General features: G+C 49.2%; 1 protein-coding gene across 1 annotated transcript in view; it reads left to right on the top strand.

Annotated features, from left to right (window-relative positions):
• DNAAF9 (dynein axonemal assembly factor 9) overlaps positions 1-21,392 on the top strand; it is an 816,325-nt gene that overhangs the window by 569,637 nt on the left and 225,296 nt on the right. Inside the window, exons 26-27 of the mRNA XM_086964303.1 lie at positions 1,224-1,312; positions 10,951-11,109. Coding sequence (XP_086820429.1) covers positions 1,224-1,312; positions 10,951-11,109 — 248 coding nt within the window. The remainder of the gene's footprint in view (positions 1-1,223; positions 1,313-10,950; positions 11,110-21,392) is intronic.

The raw sequence follows: 21,392 nt of genomic DNA, 5'->3' as shown, positions 1-21,392 counted from the left end.
TCTAGGAATAGGGATTTCCTTCCAGGGCTCTAGTTATGTGCACCAGTGGTCAGTGTCTTGCATGGCTATGCACTTCTGGTGTGGAAAGTCATGTCAGAACTGACGTCCGCGCGCAGGGGTGGCGTGTAAGTAGACATCGGGACGTCATCCAGGCGACCACAACACAGACGACAGGACGCAGAGTCGACTAACACCACCTACCGACGCGCAGGGATACTGCTAAGAGAAAAATTCTCCTGATCCAGTCTGACGCCTGGGGGTAATTCTAAGGTAATGAATCTATAACTAACATATGTCTCTTACAGATACATTGTTACCGAAGGTGAGTAACTTGTTCGTTTGTACCACTTTTGCATATAGTATCCCCATTAGTATCTCCATTTTCTCCGCTAAATTCAGCCATCCAGAACAAATCAAACATTCACTGCCAGTCAAGAGACCTGGGTTAAATCCATCATTATATTGCTCACCATGCCGCCCCAGTTAAAATGCAGCCATTTGCAAATCAGTGTTGACCCTGCTCCTCGTGAGAAACAGCCACTGCCAAGCCAGGTGCCCCTGGACCAGAAGCAAGCATCCTGGGACCGGTTTCAGGGTTTCACCCCTTATCAGCCAGCCTAGATATGGCACCGCACTGTTCAAATGCCTGGTGTTGACCTGAACCCCAAGCACTAATAGAATGCTGGAGCCACCACTATATCTGTTCTTGGGCAAAAGAAGTCAAGAGTTATAGACCCATTCTCTTCTACATTTAAAATATGTACTGTAAAATAGTGACACCAATGCAGTGAAGTAGTGTGGCTCACTGTTTAGAGGCGGCAGACCTGAGAGCAGAGGACGGCCCGGGACCAGGGTTCGTTTCCCGGCGCGGCAGGTTTCTGGACCAGGGTCAGCGGACTCGATAATTCTCTCGCCTCGGTGCCCACTCTGATCAGCGATCACACTCGGCAACTCTGGGCATTAGCTTGCCTCGTCTTCACTAACGGCCCCACCAGACCGCCGGGGATGCCTGGTCTCACCCTGGAGATACAAATTAAGGGACCATCTCTCGGGGAAGCCAGGAAGGGTTTCGCAGCGGTCGAAGCGCCTTGGGACCCTCCGGGTAAGTAGTGCGCTATATAAATGCCTATACATTTACATTTACATGCATTAGAATGCACTTGCTGTACAATTATATTTTTCATATATTTGACTCATCTCTTTGTATTTTGCTTTCATTGTAGATTGTCATCACAGTTGTAGCAGGTCTTCCCGGCAGTTACTCCAGTGATCTCTGTGCATTTTTGGTTAACTTTCACAAGGAGTATGTAAGGTTGGTGTAGGTTTTAAATTATACGTAGAACTTGTTTGAATCGTTTATTCTGAACAACTACTGGACTATATTAATTTTTCTCAGTCTTTCTTCTTGACAATAAGTTTTCAAATTTCTGGTTTTCCTCAATGGTCGAACTGGAGAACAGAGAAACATTGTCTAAAAACCATTGTCTTTAACTGTGATCCAAGTAGGTTCAGAGATTCTCAGCCCCTTTACTAAGAGTCTAGCCTACTTGAGGCAGAAACCCCCTGAACAGCACTCTACTCCTATAATTGTTTCTCCCTTACTAAGTTACAAAACTTGAATGTATTTTTCCATAGTAATGATACTATATGTGTCAATGCTATTTTAATGGTTGCTTCACGATATTTCTTTAACACCTATGCGGGTTTGGCACAGATTCTCTTAATGACTCTAAATGTGACCACTAATTTGTTGATATTTGCAAAGTAAGTGTATGATGCTCGACTTTGATCAATCTAGACATAGCCAGGAAAGTTCTATCGGCTGCAAAGTAGTTTTATAGAAGATGCCAAGAAAAGTAGAAACCTATATTGACAGGATTGCCACATGTTAAGCACTTACATACACTTGCTGATGCTCAAAGGCCAGGAGCAATGGTTTCTACCAGAGCACAGGCTAACTCTGAAGGCAAGTGAATACTATTAACTGCTACCTTTATAGGTCCTTCCCCTCTCTGCCTGACAATAGATTTGTAATGGGTACTTGTAACTGGTGTTTCCTCACCTTGTGAATAGCTCCAGGTACCAGAATGGATCAGGAAGATTTCTACAGTTTAGCCTTTGCAGGATGTTTGGTGGCATCATGCCGGACTGCTTCAGCCTCGTTCTGCCTGAAAATTGACAGTCAGAGCAGTATATTGTGTGCACCCTTGCACACTAACGTCAGTTCCTTTTATTTCTGCATCTTCATATGCAGATCGGAAACTAACTCTTTTTCTTGTCAGTTGACGAGATTCTTCAAAAAAATTCTTCATTTTTATGTGCAAAGCAACACATTCCCCCCTAAAACGTTTGGGTATAAACTCTGTAGGGACAGTCACAAACAGAAGTCCATTATAGATCCTCACAACATATGCCTCTGGTGTTTGGGTTCACTCCACAATGCGAGGACTGTGCCTTTATGAATCCAAAGGCATTCTGGGAACGTAAAGCCTAGCTGTATAATGCAGAGCACTGAAAAGGTTGTGCAAGTCCTGTTCCTGATCAAAGTCGAGGATGAAGAGTTCGTTCGCATGAGAGGTTATCCTTACAGTCCATGACTAAGGGTAAATCAAAGAGAATGCACAAGAAGACCAAGAGGGATGAGTCTTGCCACTTTCCTCTGGAGAAATCGCAAGAATCTCAGGGGTCTTCTCAGTCTTAATCCTGCTCCCGCTCCCCGCCAAGCTGTCTGTGCCACCTGAACCTGTTTTGGGTTTAGCTGTGATTCTGGAGCCGACTTCACAATCCGGTGCCAAGATCCTCTCCAGTGCCTGCTCTGATAGTGAAGGAGGACGCAGTTTCTGTGGTTGTGCCTGACTGATCCAAATTTATCTTGACCTTGACTGATGTCACGTTCTGTATGAGTTGAGACATGATTGGTACCTGTTTATACTGACTCTGGCAAAACATTGCCTTTACTTAAGAGTCGTCCCACAGCGCTGCGGCAACTTTTTGAATTAGACTGTTAACAAAATCATCATGTTTTGTTAACAAAGTTATCAAGTTTTTGGTGACAATGGGAATGAATCACCCTCGTACCTTGATGATGGCACTGTCCCCTCAACAGAAGTGATGACTGCATATGCTTTGGTCATCAACATGCAGCTGAAGTCCTAGAATTCGTTACATGCTTTTGAGGTGAAAACCCAAGTTTTGAAAACTCAGAGACTTTCCCGAGCCCCTTTTGCTCTTCAACAAAGCCCTGACTGAGACTCTAATGGGTACCAGGCCTAAGCCTTGCTCTTGCCCGCCTGTAAATAGGCAGGTAGCCTGATGCAGGAGGCCTGCTCGAGGTGATCCTGCTTACCTGACACAGCACCGTACATCTGAGAGCCTGGTAGTATGGGCTTCTACTAGCAAAGTTAATCCCAACTAATTTTTTACGATCCTTTTCTCTCCTGATTTCTTCCCTCCCTCAGACAATTGAAAATAATTGAGGCAGTCAAGCAAAAAATGTTCGTCTCCACCAGCTTTCGATTAGTCAGCGCCAGCTGTCTACTGGATAGGTACTGCCCAGACATTGTGGTTCTTGCCAGTACTCCCAGAGGAATTCTGTGCGAACCTGATGCAAACCATTCAATTTCGCCAGGATGCAGCAATTTATATAATCAGATCAGGACTAGACACTTCTGATTGCTTAGGCAGAGCTCCTACACCATGCCTGGATGAGATCCACAGGCTTCCATGGTGATGTTCAGGTGTTGCTGATGGATATGGCTTTTGTCAGGTTTCGCCTGTTTAGTAAGAGTGCAGATTCAACATTGCTAGAGCCACAGTGCACTCCAAGCACACCAGGGAGTATCCCCAACCCTATCGCTTGTTTTGAGGCCTCGTCAGGTGTTTGACATACGCGAAGCCCCACTGCCCAGGTGGTCAGGGTAGATGGACAATGTCTTCAGGGACAGTGAATCTCACAGTCCCCTGCTCCTTCTGCATCAACCTTCAACCCCCTTTAGTTTTTCTTTAGCGGTACACGACTACCCTGGGGGAGTCAGGATGAGTTTTTTCCTCCATAGGTGACAGAACGTAACTTTTGACAGGTGTTCCTGCATATCGTTCAACAGGGCTACACTCTGCCATTCCTTTCCTACCCTCTTCATCTTCTGCCCACATCAGAGCTGCTTTCGGAGGAGCACTTGCTTATGTTGCTGAAGGACGTATGGGCTTTTTTTTGGCAAAAGTGGCCATAGAGAGAGTGCCAGCCTCGAAAATAGCAATTTTATGTTTCTCCTGCTATTTCCTAGTGCTAAAAAACAATGGAGGCAAATGTCTTATTTTAGATCTTCAACTTCTCAACTTCTTCCTATGGAAGCACAAATTCAAAAAGCTCACACTGGTCCAGGTTCTATGTGCCCTGAATCCTGCAGATCCACAAATGCAGCTTGCGGCTCAATGTGGGCTAGGACCATTTTCTGGGTTGCCAGTCTTCCCCCTACATCAACGACTAGATGTAGAAGACTGGGTTGCCTCAGTCAGTGGTAGACCACCTCCAGACAACAGCGACACTTCTAAAACCAGTAGAGTTCATTATCAACCTACCAAAGTCACACTAGGCTCCTTCAGAAAGGCTCTGTTCATCTGTGTTAGAAATGGGATTTCTGGTTGGCTGAGGCTTGCGCCACAGCCAGGCAGGAACCACCACTCTAGTCAGGGCAAGAGAGTTACACGCCAAAGATAACCCCTGCTCACCCCCTTGGTAGCGTTACACGAGCATTAAGGCTTATCCCGGAGGCAATGTGTAAAGCGTTTGTGCAACACACACAGCAGCAACACACTAGGCACACCACAAAGAGGAACTCCACACAAGGTTATATATAAAAATAGCCTTTGTATTACCATAAACACATTAGATCATAATCTGGCACTGGGCAGTATTTACAGGGGATTATTTACACCAGACAGGGCCACTTGGGCCACTGTCAAAATCAGCACTTAGTAGAAATAGCACTTCTAGAACATAGAATAATTGTAGTACAAAATAACAAGTGTAGTACAGAACCAGTAATCACTGGTAAAAGGTAGGTACACACTACGCAATACTAATCACCATAGGCATAGGTCACGCAGTGAAACATAAACTGACTAGCATAAACTATACTAGGCAAAACAACCTCCTAATCATGAAAACATAGTTAGAGGTATCACAAGCATAAAGGCATTGCACATTACGCATAACTCACATTAGGCAATTATCATCATAAACACAGTAGGCAATCATCTTGCGCCCAAATCACAGAGGATACTGACCTCAGGCCACGGCCTTCAATGGGGCTCAAACGCCCTTTTCCCCAAAAGTCAGGGTAGGCTGCGCACGCAGCCAAAGAAGAATGCGCAAGAGTTTAGGGCCTAAGCGTGGCAGCTGCCCACTACTTGCTGGGCAGCTGTGAAATCACCCAGAGGGGCACGGGCATTCACTGTGCCCCCTGAAGAATTGCACAATGTTGCAGCTGCCCTCTGTCACATGGGGCAGCTGGGGAATTTCAACAAACAAGAGCTGGTACCACTGTGCCTCCAGGCCTCGCTGGGGCTTTTAATACAAGGAGACCCAAGCGTCAGAGTCCCGCTCTGGTACTCGAAAGGAGATTTCCAACTTTGCCCCCAGAAGACGAAGAGACAGGACTCAGCTGGGCCGGTGACCCCCACTCTGGGGACCCTTAAAGACAAATGCTCCTCAACGTTGCAGCGGTCCGGTGCACTGCGGGACCGCTCGGGGACAACAGGGACCGGCGATAGAGGGGTAACATCCCACTCACCTGGGACTCCCTCGCGGTCTCCTCTCTCTGGGACTCTTCTGGTTTGGGGCTGGTAGGCGGTGGGGGCAGGCACCGGTATCATGCCTCGAGCCCCCTCCGCTTCACTCTCCAGACTCCTCCGGTCACGCTGTGGCTGCCTGTGTGACTCTCTCCTCTCTACGGGGTTCCCACCTGAAGAACCCCTGGGTCGCGTTAACGCCTCACTCCTCTGGCCAGGCTCAGCTTCCTCTGGCGGGGCTCGGCTTCCAGTTTCTGGCGAGCCCCTTGGTTGCGAGGCAACGCCCGCGGCTGGGACCAATCCCAGCGCAGCGGCCTCGTGACGTCAGCGCCAGCACGTCCGGGGATTCCGGGGCCAGCGGCGGTGATACAGGGTAGGCACCCTTTTAGATACAAGGTCCCTGGCGGGGTGGGCACCTGCTATGGCATAAAAAGCGGCAATTCTGCGGAGTGCCATCTTGGAAGTGCAGTCCCTGGCATGGTGGGCACCCGCTGGGGGTTCTACAAAACTCGGCAAAGTCGCAGGGGGGCACCCGCACCTCAAAACACGGGCAAAGGTTGCTGGGTGGGCACCCGCGCTATTTAAATGACCATAAGCATGGGGGCCATAACGCAGGGTAGGCACCTGCTTGAAGATAAGGTCCCTGGCAGGGTGGGCACCCGCTAGAGCTTTTAAAAATGCTGCGAATGCGGGGGAATCCCAACGCTGGGGATTCCCTCCAGGGGATCGTAGTGCTTCTCCAAATCTGCACAAAAGCACTCCTAGGCGCTAGGGTCCACAAAGTTCAGGGAAAGCATGGTGGAAGGAAGGGGGGGCAAAGGCTGGGCCCAGGGGCCAGCTCACATGGCCCTCCAGCAGGGAGGCAATCCCTAGTGGCGGTTCCTCCTGGCGCCCAGCAGCAGCAGGCCCCCCTCAAATTAGGAACAGGCAGAGAACCACAAACATGGGGTCACAGCCCCTTCTTATACAGAGATTCCCTTTGTCTCTTAGCACAGGGTTTAGGGAAAACCAGATGCAACTGGTTCTGGAGCACTTTGTTGTGCTCAGCCCTTCTCCCCATTCACATGAGAGGTTAGGGACATCAGACGCACCACAGGGGGCGGAGCCAGCATTGTGGAGGGAAGGCACAGCCCTATTTCGGTCCCAGGTGCACTCCTCCCTGCCATCAACATGCAGATCTCCCCATTCACCACCGGGCAGACCCATCCTGACTCCTGGAGCCAGGCACACCAGCCAGCTCCAGCCAATCACAAGCCAGACAGTCAATTCACATTTACTGCACAGACATGCCAACTTCTAAAAGTGGCACTTCCACACTAGACACATTGAATCTGCCCACACCATCGCGCAGCATTTAATCTCACGAGTTTGCACATACTAAACTCGACCCTGCACCCCCCACACATCAGGAACTACCATGGACACACATATTCCTCATGCATTCCTATGGGAGGGCAGGCCAATCTCACCACACGCACTCAAGAGTGCGCACACACTTTACACTGGGACACAGTGTTAAAAGTGCGCAGAAGCCAAAAATAACTAACACCAGGTCACCTTTAAAAGCAAAGAGTTTAGGGGTGAACCTGCCAAAAGGGCTAAATCCAACAATAGGAGTTCTTCTGGATATGGTGTGTATTCAGGCTTTCCCTCTCTAGATCAAAAAGTCCAGGACATTCTGGCTAGGATCCCCCTGTTTCAGCCTTGGTACTTGGATCTCATTGTGAATGGCCTGTTGACTTCCTGCATCTTCCTTTTCTACCTTGGCAAATGGCTTATGCAGGCTCTGCAGTGACATCTGAAGTCTCAGTGGGCACCATGGAAACATGCCAGATTCCATCCAGGTTTCGGATGAGACTGCAAAAGATTGATAATGCTGACTAAAAGCACTCAGTTGGACCAGCATCATCTAAGAAAGGTTAAGATCAGAGGACTCTAATCTCCGGCAGAAAATCTACTCTCCATCATCCCGTTGGAATTACAGTTAATTCGCTTGGCATTGAAAGCCTTTGTACAGTTCTTCAAAGAGAGGCTGGTTCAAGTTCTCATGTACAACACCACCACTATGTGGTATTGCAACAAGCAGAGTGGGATCCGGTCCTGTGCCAGGCGGTCCTGTGCCTCTGAAACTGGCTAAATTGTCAGGGAGTTTCCCTGGACATGGATTCCCTGGTTGGATTTTTAAACGCCAGAGCTGGCTAACTGGCAATGAAAGTTAACACTGCACCAAACTGGGCGTGGTGGAGTCAGTGAACTTGTGCCAGGAGGACTTGTGCTTCTAGACTTAAGTGGACCACCAACAAATCTTCTTGGTGGCGAACCACCTGGCAGGATCATTGAATGCCAGGGTAGACAAGCGCAGCTATTGACTCCTCGCAAATCACGATTAGCAGTTACATCCGCAGGTGACGCAAGGTCTCTTCTGCAACTGGGGAAATATCTAACTTGATCTTTTTGCCACCACAGCGAACACTCAATGCAAGTTCTTTTGCACACTGGAAATTCCAAGAAGGCTCTCTTTCAGGGACGCGTTCTGCCTAGAGTGGAGTGCAAGACTTCTGAATGTCTCCCCATCTCTGCTTCTTGTTCTTCCAGCGAGGGAGGCTTGGACAATAGGTTTCCTGCCTTGGGAGGTGCTAGCACCACCCCAGACAGGATTTTGTGTATTGGGACAGGGAGGGCTGAAAGGAATGAGACAAGGCCTGGGGCACACAAGGTGTCCTATGCATAGTCCAGTTCAAACCGGTGCTGGGGCACTCCAGCCCCAGCTCTGGCGCGAAACTGGACAAAGGGAAAGGGGTGTAACCACCCCCTTCCCTGGTCCCACCCATAGGAGGGACCTAGCAGGTAATCCAGCCCCTAAGTTTGACCTTTGACGATCTACTTGAAGAAGACGACTGAAGAATCTCCCTTGTAGTCAAGGAGTGACCACTCTGCACAAGCAGGCACCATCCAGCGATCAACGGCTTGCTTTGTCGCTGCCTCCCGCCGGAGCCCGAGCACAGAGCCTGACAAGAACTGGATTCCCCGACATCCAACAGTGCGATCCACAGTCCCTGCAAAGCTGAGACCCGTGGAGGCGACGAGAGACGTGGGACCGGCCATCTTGAAAAGTCTGCGACCTGCTAACTGTGCAGCCCCCGAGGCCTCCTCGAAGCTGTGCTTTGGGGATTGAGAAGCCTCAGCCCCGAGCACCATCTGCACCAAAGATCAGCCCTGCACCCTCCACGAGTTCTGCATGGGGCCCTTTTGCATTTTCTTGCTCGACGCGTCTGCCCGGTCACTTGCCCATTGGCTAGTGGCCATCTTGGTGACGATCCTTTGAATTTACAACGCTGGTCTGGTTGCTCCAGACTGGACCTTGCTTCCCTCAAAAGAAGCAGCCCGTTCTTCGTATCCTGCATGGGTTGCCTTTGCCAAGGCTTGTTGACTCCAATCCTGAAGCCGACACCGCCGACAGCGAGAGCCTTCGTGGGACAGTCCGTGCCTGACTTCTGGTCGTCGTCGACGCCTCCTGGTCCTTGTGGCTGCAGAGACAAGCTTCCCATCAGCACCTGATTGCTTCGCGACATCGCCTGGTTCCTTCCTGGTCACTGGTCTGCTTTCAGGTCCTCTTCATCATCGATCCACCCTTAGATCCACCCGGACACTTCCCTCCTGCAGCATCTTTTCTCCAAGGCTCCATAGAACTCCACAACGAAACCCTACACACTTTGGGACCTATGCACCCTCTTCCTGTGGGTGAGGTAACGCGAGTACTGCGGTGCTCCTGTGAAGAGTAACTCTCCTAGTGTCCTAGTTTCAAGTGGTTAGCTTCTAGTCCAGTCGGAAGACTCCCAAACCTTTAACTTTCTAACTTTACGCACCTATTGACTTCTATGTTTGCACGCGTGTGCATTTACACACTGCACCCGCATCCCGTGGGCCTTCTGCTCCCTAACTATTGTTAGTCCAGTGTAGCCCCAGCGATTCCCAAGGCCCTAGGCCTTACCATTGTTCGTGACGTGGTTCTTATACCACTATTTTAGTATATGGTTTAGCGGGCCACCCGGGCCTATCCATATTTGTGCAACTTTTGTATGTTATATTAAGTTCCTTGTTATGCGCTTGTGCTTCTGTGCTCATAAAGAGTTCAGGGGATTGATTTAGAAATAAATACATATGTATTTTGAATATATAACCTCTGTGGTGTCCTTTCATTTGATATTAAAGGGATTGCATATGGTAAAACAGCTGGCTTCACATGCCCTCTTGAGTTTAGCCTAAGACTGCTTTGTCGTTGCTACCCCTAGGATAGCTGGTCTATAGGGTTGACTTTACAACCATCACCATAAGGGTTGTTTGGACTGGTGCAACTTCTCACAGTTCCATTCCGTAACGCTCTTTTGGATTGATACTCAAACTGCATATTCCCTACTGCCCTCACACCTGCCTGGTCCGTGGGTCCGAGGTTAGGAATCAGCACACTGTTGTGGACAAAAAGTTATAGACCCCGCACCTGAGGGCACGGAATCAGTAAGAGACAAGAAACAAATGCATCGGCATAGTCCTTATATATGCTGTGCTCTGTCACTTCCAGGGTCATATTCAGTCACAGTGGAGCCATACGTTGCCAACCACTAGCACGCTGTAGCATTACTGGAAAGTGCTAGATGAATTCTCCGGATTCAGTCTGGCTCCTGGTAAATAATCTGTGGTTAGAATATCCACCAGAAAGAGTGTTACTGAAAATACGTAACTTGTTTATTGTGTACATGAGAAGATTTATATATGTAGCAGTTACAATTTTCTTGCTAAGTAGATCTCCTCCAAAATAAGACTAGCATTAGCTTTGCCCTTATTATATGGTTAGTTGAACTTGTGAGTTTTTTGATTGAGGTGCTACCTGTCAAGTCCATCTGTTGTGACATGCATTGGTACTTATGCTTGTAAGAGTTAATGACAACATCCCACTATTCTTCTTGGTTACATTTATAAAATGTTGCAAACAGTTCCCAGTTCTGACATTTTTAACAATATAAGGAATTAAAATTTGAAAGATTATGCTTGAAAGAGTAATATATTAATATGTAATTTTATTTCTTATCCAGAAATGTTAGAGCATTATCAAGGAATTATGTTTATTAATGTTGGTACAATTGTATGTGATATTTTTTGTAGGTGGATGGTATATCGTCAAACAATCGATGGCTCAGAATATTTCAGTGCCTCTCATTTTCAGCGTTACCTCTCAACTGTTCTTGAGTCACAGCAAAATCGTAGTGCCCGCCAGTCTGCCTATTCAAGAAAGAGAATGAGACTTCTCATTGTTTTGCAAGGGTATGTTTTTAATACTTTTTTTGTTTATATTTTATGTGGATCTACAGCATACAGGTGTGAATTACTACAGAAAAATGGGGTACCACACCAAAAAGAAAAACCATGCTGTGTGTGACATTGGTATACAATGCTCACAGGTACCATATACTTGCTCAAATGTTGCTCTGAACTTGCTGGATAGGTGAAAGAGTTCTTTAACAGAAGGGTAAAGACAGTTTATGAAATTGACATTCAGTTGAATCTTTAATTGTGACCCACAGTTATTGTCTGACTTTTGAGAAGATCAACAAAGAACAACCATGTGACATTACATTTTTGGTTATGGTTGCGATGCTAGCAAGGTGGAGGGCCACTAGGCTCATTGGTATTTTAAAGAAACATATTTGTTCCTTTCTTGCCAAAGAAGCCATATTAATGTATCTACTGGAAAAAGGGCTCTGGCTACTACTCCAAAGCCGCAGTAATGTCTCTACTGGAAAAAGGGCACTGGCTGCTCCTCCTGCTGTTTTCTGGTACCAAAGAAAAGGCAACTTGTTTTCAATTCTGGATTTGTGTTTTTTTAACAGTTACTCAGTAATGAGAAATGTAAATCATTTGCAACATGTTCCTCAGTCCCTCCCATCTCAGGTTTGGATAGTGTCACTATGTCTTCATAGGCCTGTTAGCATCATATATCTTCCTGGAAACTCGCGGTAATAACAGGTGAGACTGTTCAGTGGAGACCAGTTATGTTGCTACATAAAACTATTATTTGGCTGATTCCCCCAGCACCCGCTGTGTTTCCAATTCTGTGCAGATGCCCCTCTGACCTACTCAAAGGTTTTTCATCCATTACCTCCAGTGGAGAGACAGCTGTATATCAGTCTCAAACAGTGGAGAGCCATGTGTCTGGCTTGGAGAGCTTTTTCACACTCAGATGCAAGGAGAATAGGTGCAACTCCTGATGGACAATACACCATCTATTTATTACCTCCACAAATGGAGTGTGCACTATAGGTACCAAAAGGCTATAGTCCTGTGGTCGTGGTTTAGAGACCAAAGAATAAGTTATCAGCAGCTCGTTTGGCATGAAAGCAGAAAAAAACAGCAGATCGATTGGAAAAAATTGTCCTCCATACCTCACTATTTGGTGCTTCTTCAAAGATAGCCCTCTCATATTTCATGCCTGCGATGTTTTTCAGCTAAACCTTTTGGTGACTCACACCAAAGATTAACACCTTCTGTGTTTGATCTGAATGTTCAAACTTTATTTATGCATTTCTGCCTGTTCCACTGTTGTAGAAAGATATTCAGAAGAGAAGGCTGTACACCTCAAATCAGTCACATTTAACCCTCATGCTTGGAACCTGCAAGTTTAGCACTTTTGACGAATGGATTAGTCTTTTAATGTTCTGGGTACCCTTTAGCCTGGAAAGGCAGTCTACTTAACCAAATGGGCTATGGTCTCTTTCTGGCACAAGGGCAGTTCATTTTTACCCTCTGGTTGCCAGCACTGTGCTCTTGGACATTGCTGAAAAGTACATTTTTCTCGAGCTAGCAAAATGCTTTAGTAGCTATTTCAGCAGACATGTGTTCGACACGTCTTTTTTCCTTTTCCTTTTCATCTCTAGATTTGTTAAAACTCCAGATTACATATCCTCCAGTTGCATTCAAAATGCCTCAGTGGGAACCTCATGTTGGTACCTACCTTCCTTTTTGCATTCATGTTTTCAACCGATACTTCGAATGGATACTTCTAACAAAAAAAAACGTGTCTAATCCCCCCAAGTCGACCGGTTTCAAACCTTGTAAGGTGTGTCACCAAACAATTGTCCATGACATAGCCTTGTGAAGTCTCACTGGTGTTTGTGCTCCTTACACAACTCGAAGTTGTGGGATATTTCATTCTGATGAATCCAAAGACCTTTCTGGACCACAAGGACAAGCTCTAATCTGTGGAACAGTGCCTACTGGCCCTTCCTGCTCGAAGTCTCGTTCCTGAGGCCATGAGTGCTCTTACTCCGCTCAGAGCATTTGGCATATCAAAGAAGAAGAAATGCAAGATGTCAAAGCACTGCTCGTCTTGTTCCCGCCACGAGGAGTCTTGTACCTCCATGTCGCTGTGTCAGACTTGGTCCTTTGGCAGTTCCGCAGCAGGTCTAGGCATTCAAAGAAGCCATGCTGTGAATCGTTGGTACCCTACTGGATCCCTCTGGTGCACCTTTTGGCCCTATGCATCCAAGTATTCCTCCCGTCGGTCTACCACTGGCGGATCATACCCCGACGCAGACCGTGCCTATTGACTCCGTTCTGGGGTCAGACCCAAATTCGGGGTCTTGCCTACCAGCCCCCATTTGATGCAATGGCCGACACCTATCTCTGAGCACCGACACTGGCAATGAAGCCTTCAATGTTAAAGGAGGAACAAATGGGGCAGCAGAGGTTTTTGACCTACAAATGTTGACTATGGAGGTCAAAACAAAACCTCCTAACTTGGAAACTTGGAAACTAACTGAGGTCCTGCAGCCAGGACAGACCTCCCAGGAACACCTTCTGCCCCTTTTAATGAGGCCTTAACAAATACACTGTTGGGCACCTGGGCAAAGAGAGTATCCTGCTCACCGGTCAGTAGGCAAATCGCCTTGAGGCATAGGCTTTCTCCAAGAGATACGACTCTTCCGCAGCACCCTACACTGTAAAGTCTGGTTGTGCAGGTCTCCACCAGCATGTTTAACCAAAATGCGTTTTCAACCACCCTGCCAGTCGAAACACATTGAGGTGTCTGCCAAACTCATGTTCCGCTCAGCTAACCACACCCTCAGGCCTGTTAGTTCCAGCTGCCTTCTCAATGATAATCCTGTGCTTTGTGGTATATGGTTGCCAACATCTTGCCACCAGTCCCAAACTGCTTTTGGACTAACCTACAACAAATAATCCTGGATGGTCAGGATACATCAAAATATGTCTTCCTCTTAGGCCTGGATACCTTAGGACTGCTTGGGTAGAGCAGCCAGTATCAGCATGGTGCTTCAGTGGCATGTTAGGATTCGCGCATATGGATTTTCCAGGAAGGTCCAGCATTTCATAATGGGCATGCCATGCGTTGGTACTTTTGGCTCCGGAGACCAGGCGGACTCAGCCCTTGAGCGTTTTAAGGAGAGCAAAGCAACAGCATGCTACCTTCACTTGGCACCGCCAATGAGGCAATTCCCCCACAGATCTCTCCACTTTTAGAACTTCTTAAGAGGATTCCAGCAGAGGCCATGCCAGACTTTGCCTCCCAGGCCTTTCATGCAGAGGCCTGAAATCCGACTACCAACGTCCAGGCCCCTAGTGGCAACAAACTGCACCTATCCGTGTGTCTAGTCCTTCATCCGCAGCCGCCCCAAAACTACCTTAGGTTGCTTTTGGCAGCATGCAGTCGTCTGGTAGGAGGTAAGATCACCTGTTACCTTCACAGGTGGCAGAGCATCACAGCACACAAATGGGTGCTCCAAATTGTCCAGAATGGGTACGCGCTCCCTTCCTCGTCACCCCTCCAAACATGCCTCCTACACCACACAGATATTCAGACGACCACTTCCTTCTGGAGAAGTTCATGCTGTTTTGAACAGCCATGGAGATGTTGCCTTCTTCAGAAGTCGGGACTGGTGTTACTTCCATTACTTTGTGATGCTGAAGAAATACTGACGCCTCTACCGTGTTTTTTGATCTTCACTCTCTTCTTTCTCAGGAACGACATGTTCAGAATGCTCACTCTGGCCCAAGTTTTGGTTGCCCTTGATCCAAGTGACTGAATGGCGACATTGGATCTACAGTATGCCTTTTTCACATTCAGGTCCTGCAATCCCATCGGAACTACCTGCAGTTTTAAGTAGGCCACAAGAACTTTCAGTTCATGGTGCTTCCCTTGGGTTTTATTGTTAATAGTCTGGGGCAACTTCAATTTAATAGAAAAATCAAAACATGTCAAATAGTAGTGACACTAAAGTTTAGAAAAATACAAAACAATTTATTATATATGATTTTGTTGTAAATTTAAAAACGTGATAGATATGAATTTACAGAGACAATAGTGCAACATACTCACTGCATACATCTATCACCCATACATACCACAATCTAATTTTTGTTTCAATACTCAATATATTTGATTATAATACAATTCATTGATTTGTGTTGTAATTAGTCAAAGACAAGCCATATAGAGTATAACAGAGAATCTGATTGATTGCATAATGTTCTAGTGGTTTACAAGTTGTCAAACGCCCCTTCAGTCTTACCAGTGCACCTCGGGTGCTCATGAAAGTGACCAGTGCACCTCGGGTGCTCATGAAAGTGATAGTATTGCTAGCTGCCCACTTTGGGAGTTTGGGAATAACAGTTTTCTCATATCTTTACAACTGTTTGCTGTTTGCTGAAGGCGGGCTCCCCTCAGTCATGAACTACCTTTAGATGGCAGCCAACCTTTTGACATTTCTGGTATTTTCCAACAAGTCTCACCTGAATCCTTCGCTGAGGCTCCCTTTCATAGGAACCATTCTGAACATGGTTCTCTTATGCACCTTTCGTCTACTTAAGTGAGTCCAGGACATTTGTGCTATTGTCTTAATGTTTCAACCTGGGTGAGGGAGAGCGTCTCTGAGGCTTCTTGGCCTCCTACATCCTGTAAGTGAACCCCGCCAGGTGACACATGCAGGATGACTCTGAAGTCGCAGGGGGCTCAGCACCAAGGGGCTTCCATCTAGGTGTTGATGTAGACAGCAAAATATCTTCAGTGGTGGCTTCTAGACGGCAGTTGGATTAATTGCAGGCCCATCTCCCTAACCTACCCAAAACTAATGATAATGATGGATGCATCTTTGCAGAGATGGGGTGGCCATTTGGGAGAGGTAGAAAAGTGCCTCCATATCAGCCTTTTTGAGTTTAGGGTTATTTGCTTGCTACTTAAAGCCTTCCTCTCGTCCATCAAAGGAGAACGGGTACAGGTTCTCACAGACAATACTACTGCCATGTGTTAACAGCAACAAACCGGGTAGAGCGGGGCCATGGGTCCTTTGCCAGGAGGCTTTGAGCCTCTGGAACTGGCTGAATCCTCAGGGCATCTCCCTGGTCGTGCAACACCTTTTTATCTCCCTTCTGAAGTAGTGAGTCTCATCATGCCCGGAGGGAGCCTCTTGATTGAAACAATCTTTGCAGGACTATGAGGGACATTTGCTGTCAGGTGTTCTTCCTGAGATAGCCAACCTTTGCAGGCACATTTATCTGAGATATGATTCTTATGTTTATCCTTGGCAACAGTTAAAGGTTATTCATCACCTTTCAACCTTTACATTTACCCAATCAGCCATCTTTATTCAAATCACCTGTTGTGAAGTGTTTTCTGAAAGGACTGACTCATATGTTCCCACCAAGACCATTTGTGATGCCTTAATAGCCGCTCAGTCTTGTTTTCACTATACTCATGTGTTGTACTCCATATAAGGTGAGGAATAGCAGCCTTCCCTGATTGCTCACCTTCAAGACCTCATTCCTCATAGCGATAACGTCCACTCGTCTTATCAGTGTGAATTACAAGCACTGCCTGTCCAGTAATTTATACCACTACTTCCCGGACAAACTAGTGCTCAGGACTAAAGCTGCATAACTCCTGAAAGTTGTCACGCCTTCCACTCTCCCTGTAGGCTTTCTTCACCCCACCTCATCCATCAAAGGAGGAAGAGAGAATTAATTGCCTAGCTGCAAAGAGAGTTCTGAGCATTTATCATCTCAAGAATCGTCAGGAGGAAAATCAACTCTTTTTGGTGTTCTCAAATAGTTGATTGGGAAAAGCGAGAGAACCATATCTAGATGGATTATCCTGCGCATCAAAGTCTTTGGACATCGTTTGCGCTCATTCTACCTGAAAAGCAGCTCCTACCACTGCGCTGATGCATAGTGTTCCTGTCTTGAACATTTGTCAGGCTGCGAGGTGGGCGTCAGTTCACACATTCACACACAAATGACTCTCATGTGGATAGCTATGTCTGGTGGGAGGAGTATTTTGCCCATTCTAGCCAGAAGGATTTCTTGGTCTGATCCATTGCACAGACCAATTAACTGGGGGTTACCGCTTTGGTATCTATTCACAAGATCAAAATAGTCAGATTCGAAGTATCCATCTGAAGAACCAGATCTGAAAGAGACACGTTAGTGATAGACTCCTTACCTTAGAATATCCCCAGGCGTCAGACTGGATCCGAAAACTTTTGCTTAGCAGTACCCTTGCGCGTCGGTAGGCGTCGTCTACGGCTCCGCGTCCGTCGTCGGCGCCTTGATGACGTCGTCGGAGTACTTAGACGCCGCCTTCGCGTGCTGACGTCAGTACTTCTTTATTCCGCGCCAGCCAGCGCAGATCTGGAAAAAGCAGTAACCCAGTCGATTTTTGACTAACTTTTTGAGATCATTTTTGATCCTTCTCGAAGTCTTGCGACTCCGATCGGTGCCGTAGGGATGCCTGGTTTCAAGCATTGTGACGATTGCGACTGCACCATGTCGGTCACGGATCCTCACCGCCTGTGCCTGACGTGTCTAGGCGTCGACCACGACGACGAGGCCTACCCCGACTGTCGGGCCCGTTCAAGGAAAGCCAGGCGGGAGCGGTCCCGCAGGCGGCTCGAACTCCGGCAGTCGGCCCCGCGCCGAGTGAGATCCCAGTCCCGGTCCCACGGGAGGTCGAGGGACAGGTTGCGGGGACGGAGCCGTCACAGCTCCGGGAGTCGGCACCACTCCTCCGGTTCCAAGTCGTCAGGTAAGAAACACAAGAAGTCGAAGAGGCATCATCGCTCTTCTGACTCCCCCCGACGCTCTGGAGTCGAAGGCGCCGCGGAGCCCGTCGGAAGAGAAAGGGACCTCATGGCCATGAGGAAGCGCTCAATCTCCTCCGGCGTCGCGTTCAGCCCAGGGACCGGGGGGTATGGGGCGGGACGCGACGCCGGAGGAGATTGAGCGCTTCCTCATGGCCATGAGGTCCCTTTCTCTTCCGACGGGCTCCGCGGCGCCTTCGGGCCCAGCAGACCCGTCTGGGGGCCCTAGCGGGTCAGGGGCTCCGACCCCGACGCCGTCGGGGGCTTCGGCCCTGACTCCACCGGCGCCTTCGGGCCCGGCGCTGCAGGGCCCCACGATCCCTACACCGCCGGTGCCCTCGGGCCCGGCGCCGCAGGGAACAGCGGCACCGGCGCCCCCGGCGCCTTCGGGCCCGGCGCCGCAGGACGGCGCTGGGCCTTCCCCGGGCTCTGGATCGTCACCGGTGGACCTTATGACCCCCCCGGCGTCGGTCCGCCTGGTGTCACCTCTGGCGCCGTCCTCGGGCAGCGCCGCCCCCGATACCTCCTTTGCTTCGGTTCCGACGTCTGGACGGCACCTATCGGCGCCGCACCTGATGCCGTTTGGAGATTTTTACTTCTATGAACCGACCTCATTCAATTACAACCCTGAATCTCAGGAGATGGGTGATGAGGAGGATTGGGAGGGGTCTTAGGACCCTCTGACCAAGGAGTGTCAGTCTCATGCGGACTGGGCAGGAGACCTTGGGGAGGCCAGTGGCCTGGACACCTCTCCAGACACTGGATTTGTCTCTCCTCCTACCGTGGCTTCGGAGGAGGGGGCTACCTATGGTGTGGTGTTGACTAACCTCCTCACAGAGGTCCTTAAACCGCAGTCATGCTCGGCTGAGCCTCTGCGTCCCTTTAATGAGTTACGGTGCGGTTCACGGTAGGCCACGAGCACTTTCAGTTTACCGTGCTCCCCTTCGGCCTTACCAGCGCCCCACGGGTGTTCACGAAGGTGATGGCGGTGGTCGCAGCTCATCTACGCAGGTTGGGGGTCTCAGTCTTCCCCTACCTCGACGAAAATCCCTGCACCAGCTGGGATTTTCCATCAATGTGCCGAAGTCACACCTGTGTCCCTCTCAGAAGCTCCTTTTCATCGGAGCGGTTCTCGACTCGGCGCAGTTTCGGTTTACCCGCCCAGACAGCGAGTTCGGGATATACAGGCCCTGATTCCAATCTTCCCGCCTTTATCCCGGGTTTCGGTCAGGTTGACGCTGTGGCTTCTGGGGCTGATGGCCTCCTGCATCCTTCTGGTGCATCACGCTCGGTGGCGGATGCGGGCTCTGCAGTGGGACCTGAAGTTTCAGTGGGCCCAGCATCAGGGCAACCTGTCCGACCATGTCCTGATCTCGGAGGGCACTGCGAGACAGCTGCAGTGGTGGCTCACGGCCCGCGATTGGGTCAACGGCAGATCCCTCTCCCTTCCCCAACCGGAGCACGTAGTTGTGACGGACGCGTCCCTCCAGGGCTGGGGAGGCCACATGGGAGAGGTGGAGATCAGAGGCCTCTGGTCTCCTGCGGAGTCCCTGCTCCATATCAACCTTTTGGAGCTACGGGCGATTCGTCTAGCTCTGAAGGCATTCCTCCCGTCTGTCCGAGGGAGTGTAGTGCAGGTGTTCACGGACAACACCACCGCCATGTGGTACTGCAACAAACAGGGCGGGGTGGGATCGTGTACCCTATGCCAGGAGGCTCTGCGCCTCTAGCAATGGCTGGAACATCAGGGCGTGTCTCTGATGGTTCAACACCTGGCAGGTTCTCTGAACCCCAGGGCGGACGGACTCAGCCGCCGGTGCATGATGGATCACGAATGGCGTCTAAACTCGGACGTGGCGCAAGGTCTCTTTCTGCAGTGGGGAAAGCCTTGGTTAGATATATTCGCCACCGAAGAGAATGCGCAATGTCATCAGTTCTGTGCGTTGGAATTTCCAAGGCAGCACTCGCTCGGAGACGCTTTTCGTCGCGAGTGGAGTTGCGGTCTGTTGTACGCCTTTCCGCCTATACCACTTCTGCCCAGAGTGCTGAAGAAGATCAAGCGCGACCGGGCACAAGTCATCCTTGTGGCTCCGGACTGGGCACGAAGGTACTGGTATCCCGAGCTACTCAGTAGGTCAGTCGATCCCCCGGTTCGTCTGCCTCTTCAGGAGGACCTTCTGTCGCAGCAGCAGGGGACGGTCCTCCACCCGAACCTGTCCAGTCTCCACCTCCATGCTTGGAGACTGAGCGGCAACAGTTGAGGCCATTTGACTTGCCTCCTGAAGTCTGTAACATCATTCTGGCAGCCAGGCGTCCCTCCACAACGTCGGTATACGCCTGCAGGTGGAATCGATTTGTGGCATGGTGCACACCAAAGGCTGTGGATCCCCTTAATGCCCCCCTTTCTGAGGTTCTCCTCTTTCTTCTCTCTCTTGCCCAGCAGGGCTCTGCTCTGGGCACGGTCAAGGGCTATCTCTCAGCTCTTTCAGCCTTTCTGAGGCTGCCTGACCAACCTTCTTTGTTCAAGTCCCCTATCGTTAATCGATTCCTGAAGGGCATCACTCATACGTTCCATCCTGTTCCCTTCGTGATGCCTCAGTGGGACTTGAACCTGGTTCTAACGTTTCTGATGTGCGCTCCCTTTGAGCCACTTCACAACTGTCCTCTTCGCCTTCTTTCTTTGAAGACTGCCTTCCTGGTAGCCATCACCTCTGCCAGGAGAGTGAGTGAGCTCCAGGCTCTGCCTTGTAAGCCTCCTTTCCTTTCAGTCCAACCGGACAAGGTTGTTTTACGAACAAGGCCCTCCTTCCTACCCAAGGTAGTCACGGCCTTCCACATTGGGCTTTCCATCACCTTGCCCACCTTCTTTCCGCCTCCACACCCCTCGAGAGAGGGAGAGAGGCTCCACCGTCTGGACCCAAAACGTGCGCTCTCATTTTATTTGAATCGCACACAGCAGTTCCGGGTGGATGATCAACTCTTTGTTGGATATGCGGGCGCTAAGAAAGGGAAAGCGGTGCACAAGCGGACCATCTCCCGGTGGATCATCTTGTGCATCCAGGCGTGTTACTCCTTGGCTAAGAAGGAACCCCCTGTTGGGCTGAGGGCTCATTCCACTCGGGCCACAGCCACTACAACTGCCTTGGGCCGAGGTGTGCCCTTGCAGGACATTTGCCAGGCGGCTACGTGGGCCTCGCTGCACACGTTTGCACGACATTATTGCCTGGACAGTCAAGTCCGGAGGGATGGCTACTTTGGCCGTTCCGACCTCCAGGACTTTCTGGTGTGATTATTGGTTCGCAGACCCACCACCACGGTGTTGTTATTGCTCATAAAAGGCTACATTGAAAAGCAATAACATAGAAAATGAAAGCATTTTCAACCAAAAAAACTGGCACTGTGCCTTTAAAGCAGCCCTGAACTCCAGGCTTCCCATCATGCCTCAGGGGTGACAGTTAG

The sequence above is a fragment of the Lissotriton vulgaris genome, chromosome 3_2 (genome assembly GCF_964263255.1).
Source record: "Lissotriton vulgaris chromosome 3_2, aLisVul1.2, whole genome shotgun sequence".
In the NCBI taxonomy this organism is placed as follows: Eukaryota; Metazoa; Chordata; class Amphibia; order Caudata; family Salamandridae; genus Lissotriton; species Lissotriton vulgaris.
The sequence above is the reverse complement of the archived record's forward strand: the minus strand, read 5'-3'. Positions and strand labels throughout refer to the sequence as shown.